General features: G+C 46.4%; 1 protein-coding gene across 1 annotated transcript; it reads right to left on the bottom strand.

Annotated features, from left to right (window-relative positions):
- Nucleotides 1-2,222: 2,222 nt before the first annotated feature.
- On the bottom strand, nt 2,223-4,678 carry LOC133779374 (uncharacterized). The gene is made up of 3 exons (XM_062219345.1): nt 4,283-4,678; nt 3,029-3,562; nt 2,223-2,852 (listed from the first exon to the last, which is right to left on the bottom strand). Exons 1-3 carry the CDS (start codon nt 4,676-4,678, stop codon nt 2,223-2,225), a joined length of 1,560 nt encoding a protein of 519 aa, XP_062075329.1.
- Between the last annotated feature and the right edge of the window lie 1,118 nt (nt 4,679-5,796).

Below are 5,796 nucleotides of genomic sequence, written 5' to 3'. Positions count from 1 at the left end.
TGTCAAAGCGTGTCTCGGCTGGTGCACACACTTCCCGACATCGAGATTATGCTTTCGCTTCTGGAGGCCATCCTCTGGCAAGCCAGTATGGGGAAGCCATGAGCCATTATCTGGGAAACATTCCCGAAGGCAAGTGGGGATCCATGCATGACATTCTTGACGCTAATCTGGAAGAGGCTTACATGCGAGCCTCCTTGCAAGTATTTGTCAAAACATTCGATGTATTTAATTTTTTTCTTTTTTTTTATATCGCTTCACCCTCAAGGCCTTATTCTATGTTTTTGTCCTTACTTAGGCTTTTATCTTAGGTCACCGGCTTATCGCCTCAAGCTCTTCATCAACCCAACGGCTACAACACAAGCTCGAGGAGGGAATGGGGAATCTCTCGATGGCCGAGGTGGAGAAGGATACATTGTCCATACGGGTTCGTGACTTGGAGGGACAACTGGCCGAGGTGATAAGCCAGAGAGACGCTGCTTTAGCCCAGGCTGCATTGACTTCTCACTCCAACAACAGGTTGGAAGCTACCGTTCGTATCTTAAATGAGAAGATTACTGCACTCGAGGCTGAGCTCGTAAATGCCAAGACCGGCATAGTCGAGCATACGCTGCATGTCGTATGGAGAACCAACCCTGTCGTCGACCTGTCTCCCTTCGGAGATTATGCAGTTGAGAGAATCTCTGAGTGGAAGGGTCAGGGTGGAAACTTGTAGATCCCTTTGCATCCGGCTTATCTATACACATATATGTTGTTGCCATGTAATCCCACATATTACTTCCACTTTCTTTTTTTTCATTTATCAAACTTAAGGGGGTTTGGTAAGTCCCTCTTATTATTATTATTCGTGGATTACATATCTCTTCCTTGATCTAATGATGATAGTCCTTTTGGTGCACCTTGACTATACGTGTAAGGACATGTTAACCCATTGGGTCCTCGGGGTCCTTTTATATTCTTTATGCACGCTTGTTATTTCTTGTGAGAAGCGTCCTTCTCGTCATTATGCATAGTACTATTTCTACAACGGTATCTTTTAGGACCCTATTTGGCTAGCCAGCTTAGTGGTTGTTCTAGACTTATTGGGAGATTCCATCCTTACGGCCTCACCCCCTGCGGGGGCGTCAGCCTTCGGTCGGTGAAATTTATTCCATCAAGCACTTTGGTGGATGCTTGCATAGAGAAGAAAAATAGGACGCGAAGTTGCGAACAATTTCATTCACAGTAGGCAAGTTACAATGACATATATGAAACAGTTACATCTACTTGGGAGGTTATCTGGGTAACCTCTTTGATTCTTATCTACTAAGTTAACACAACATGCAATAAACTTAACATGGATATTCTTTGCATCTGATATGGAAGTCTTACTGGTAGTATTTCTTGAGGTGTTTCACGTTCCATGCTTAAGGTATTATGGTGTTATCCATACGTGCCAGTTTGTAAGTGTTTGGTGGTATGCATTGAGTGACTTGGTAGGGTCCTTCCCAGTTCGCCCCTAGTACCCCCGCCCCCGGGTCTCGCGTGTTGGGGAGTCATTTTCTTAGTACCAAGTCTCCTACCCTGAACATTCCTTCTCGCACCCTCGAGTTTTAGTACCTTGCTGCCCGCTGCTGGTATACTGCCACTCTCATTTGGGCCCTTTCCCTTCTTGCTTCTAACATGTCTAAGCTTTCGGCCATTGCTGCATGGTTGACCTAGTCCTCATATGCCTGTATCCTAAAGGAGTTAACTGTCATTTCAATCAGGAGAACTGCCTCACATCCGTATGCTAAGGTGAAAGGGGTCTCCATAGTGGTTATGCACAGGGTGGTCCTATAGGCCCAAAGCACATTAGGTAGCTCCTCAACCTAGGCTCCCTTCATCTTCTATAGCTTTGTTTTTCAGTTCTTCTTAAGGACTTTGTTAATGGCTTCCACCTGCCCATTGGCCTATGGATGCACAACAGCTGAGAAGCTTCTTCTTATTCCTTTTTCCCTACAGTACTCCTCGAATGTTTCCTCCTCAAACTAGTTGTCGTTGTCAGAAATGATTTTGTAGGGCACTCTGTATCTGCAGACAATGAATTTGTTGACAAAAGAGGTGATATGCTTGGTCGTTATTTTTACTACAGGTTCTGCTTCAACCTACTTGGTGAAGTAATCTATGGCTACGACTGCGTACTTTGCACCACCCCTGCCTGTGGGAAGGGAGCTGATTAGGTTTATCCCCCAGATAGCAAAAGGCTAAGGGCTAGTCAGGCTAGTTAACTCATTCGGGGATTTCCAGGAGTAGTTTGCGTGTCTCTTGCATTTGTCACATTTTCTCACGATGTCACTTGCATCCCTCTCCATGGAGGGCCAGTAGTACCCTTGCCTCTTGGCTTTCCTGGTTGTGGATGGCCCACCCGCATGGTTGCCGCATTCGCCCTCATGTATTTCATATAGAACTTTCATCGCCTCCTCCTCACCAACACATCGTAAGAGCAGCATAGAAAACCCTCTCTTATACAAGATTTTGTCTACTAAGGTGTACCAGGCAGCCTTATACACCAGCCTTCGAGCCTCCTTCTTTTCTGTTGGCAAAGCACCATCCTTCAGGAACCTTATAATTGGGTCCACCCATGACTCCTTTGGGATGCTGACCATAAGAACGTCTGAATCAATGATGCTTGGCCTTGGTAAGTATTCCACAGATACTGATTCGAGGACATCTGCATCCTTAGTGGAAGCCAGCTTTGCGAGGGCGTCGACATGGGTATTCCTCTCTATTGGGATTTGCTCTATGCCATACCCCTCCAACTGCCCTATATAGCCTCTTACCCTTTCTAAATATGCGGCCACCTTAGGGCCCCTTGCTTGATACTCACCCTTCACCTGGAACACCACCAACTGTGAGTCACTGAAAATGTGTAAGTGCATTACCTTTATCCCCTAGGAAAACTGCAATCCAACTAGGAGCGCTTCGTACTCTGCCTCGTTGTTCGAGGCTTCAAACCCAAATCATATCACGCAGCACATCTTGTGTCCCTCGGGTCCAGTCATCACGATACCTGCTCCAGCTCCCCATTCATTGGATGCTCCATCCACATGTAGTCTCCATTCCTTTCCTCTATTTTTTCGACCGACTGTCCCTCTCCTGCATCTCCTTCTTCATTTGGTCGATAGGTGAACTCCACTATGAAGTCTGCTAGCACTTGCCCATTCATGGAGGTCATTGGGGTATATGTGATGTCGAATTGACTTAACTCAATCGACCATTTCATTAGTCTCCCTGAGGTTTTAGGTTTGTGCAAGACCTGTCTTAAAGGGCTATCGATGAGTACCTCGATCGCATGGACGTGGAAGTAGGGCCTTAACTTCCTTGAGGCCATGACTAATGCGCATGCTAACTTCTCTTTCTCTGGGTATTGGTTCTCTGCAACTACCAATCGTTTGCTGACGTAGTACACGGGTTGCTGATGCCTTTTCTCTCCTCTAACTAGGGCAGCACTTATGGCATGCTCGGATACTGTTAAGTATAAGTATAGTCTTTCGCCCTTTTCAAGTTTAGCCAACAAGGGTGTCTTCCCTAAGTGTTCCTTCAACTTGATAAAAGCATAATCACAATCTCCATCCCAAGTGAACTTTTTGCTCCCTTTTAGGATGTTGAAGAAGGGGAGGCACTTGTCTGTAGACCTTGAAATGAATCTGTTAAGGGCTGCTACTCGTCCCATTAGACATTGCACCTCCTTCTTGTTCTTGGGTGGGCTCATTTCTATTAGGGCCTTTATCATATCAGGATTAGCTTCAATGCCTCTAGAGTTGACCATGAAACCCAAGAACTTTCTCGAGGAGACCCCAAAAGTGCACTTAAGTGGATTCAGCTTCATTCGGTACCTCCAGAGTGTGTCGAACATCTCACCTAGGTCCCTGTTGAGTTCTTCGACATTTTTGGTAATCACCAACATATCGTCAATGTATACCTCCATGTTCCTTCCTATCTGGTAAGCGAACATTTTGTTCACCAATCTTTGATAAGTGGCACTTGCGTTTTTCAATCCAAAAGGCATCACTTTGTAGTAGCAGAGTCTTTTATCCATTATGAATGACGTATGCTCCTCGTCAGCCAGGTTCATGGGTATTTAGTTGTATCCAGAGTACGTATCCATGAAGCTAAGTAACTCGTGCCCGGCCATCGCATCCACCATTTGATCTATTCTTGGAAGCGGAAAACTGTCCTTAAGACAAGCCTTATTGAGGTTTGAGAAGTCCACACAAGTCCTCCATTTTCCATTTGGTTTTGGGACTAGTACGGGTTTTGATACCCATAAAAGATAGAATGATTCGCAGATGAACCCATTCACTTTCAATTTGTCAACCTCCTCCTTTAAGGCTGCATACCTCCCCGAGTCAAGTGCTCGTCTTTTCTGCCTAACAGGCCTTGCCTCGGGGGCGATATTAAAATGGTGGCACATGATAGCAAGATCTATCCCCACCATGTCTTCGTGACTCCAAGAAAATACATCTAGATTGTCCTTCAAAAACCTCACCAACTTCTTCTTCGTGACGTCCTGAAGGTTTTTTCCCACCTTCAACTTTTGTAATGGCTCTTCCATCACCACGATCTCCTCTAACTCCTCCACGGGTTCGGCCCCTGGCTCCTCCGTGATTCTGGGGTCTAGTTCCTGCGGGTTTTCACCTCCATGTGCTACCATCGCCATTGGTTCTCACCGTTTCATATGTGCGGAGGGAGGTGTTATAACACTCCCTTGCTTCTCTCTGTTCCCCTTTCATACTCGCTATTCCACCAGGAGTTGGGAACCTGATGGCTAAGTGATATATTGAAGTTATCGCTTTCAATTCTCTTAGGGATGCTCTCCCTAATAACGCGTTCAAAGTCAAAGCACAATCTACCACAATGAAGTTTGCCATGACTATGGTCTGTCTAGGTTGTTCCCCCATGGTGAGTGCCAATTCAATCAACCCTAAGGGTTGTATCGAGTCCCCTGTGAATCCGTATAGGGAGGATTGGCAAGGTTTCAAGTGTCTGACGCCCAAACCCATCTTCTCCAAGGCGGGGCGATACAAGATATCCACGGAACTTTCGTTGTATATGAGGACCCAATGCACCTGCATGTTGGCCAATTGGACTGTCAACAACAAAGGATCATTGTGGGGAAAGTGAACCCCTCGAGCATTCTCCTTTGTGAAAGTGATTGAGTCATTTTCTCCCTGAAAGCTTTTCGGGGGTCGTTGCTCCAGGCTCATGACACACGGCGGTGGACTCCATCTGGCTTCTCTAGCGTACCTGTCTTGACCCTTCCTGGACTCTCCTCCAAACCCCAGACCTCCATAGATCATTCTCTCTTCTCCTTGTATCTCCGGGGTTCTATCTCGGGCCTGAGGTAACACCAGCTCATCCCACGATTTCTGATATTCCCTTCTGACATATATGCCTAGGTGCCCCCTACGTATGAGCTCTTCAATTTCTTCCTTCAAATGGGTGTACTCTGCCATGGTATGGCCGATGTCCTTGTGGTAGTGACAGTATTTGATAGGGTCCCTCTTGGACTGGTCTTTTCTCTTCGGCAATGGCCTCTTAAAGGGAACCCGACCTTCATTCGTGAGGTAGATATGTTCATTGGTGTCAATCAGGTTTGTGTAGAAGGTGTAAGTCGTTTGCCTAGGGTCGCTTCTGCGTTTGGGCCTTCTCTGGTGGTCATCTCTCGGCCCCGCGTACGCCCTCTTCTTTTTTGCCCCATTCGATCCTTCATGGGCTGAGGGCTTGACATGGGATTTTTTTTTCCTGCCTATAAGTTCTCATGGCCATCCTCGACAC

Source organism: Humulus lupulus, chromosome 5, assembly GCF_963169125.1.
Source record: "Humulus lupulus chromosome 5, drHumLupu1.1, whole genome shotgun sequence".
Classification (NCBI taxonomy): domain Eukaryota; kingdom Viridiplantae; phylum Streptophyta; class Magnoliopsida; order Rosales; family Cannabaceae; genus Humulus; species Humulus lupulus.
This window is presented reverse-complemented; position numbering and strand designations above follow the sequence as displayed.

Excerpts from the sequence above, each read along its gene's own strand:
- LOC133779374 (XM_062219345.1), bottom strand. The coding sequence starts at position 4,678 with ATGGCGATGGTAGCACATGGAGGTGAAAACCCGCAGGAACTAGACCCC. Across the intron at positions 3,563-4,282 it reads AATCATTCTATCTTTTATGG|TTGAAGGAACACTTAGGGAA; the intron begins GTATCAAAACCC and ends GCTTTTATCAAG. Across the intron at positions 2,853-3,028 it reads TGAATGGGGAGCTGGAGCAG|GTGAAGGGTGAGTATCAAGC; the intron begins GTATCGTGATGA and ends GTGGTGTTCCAG.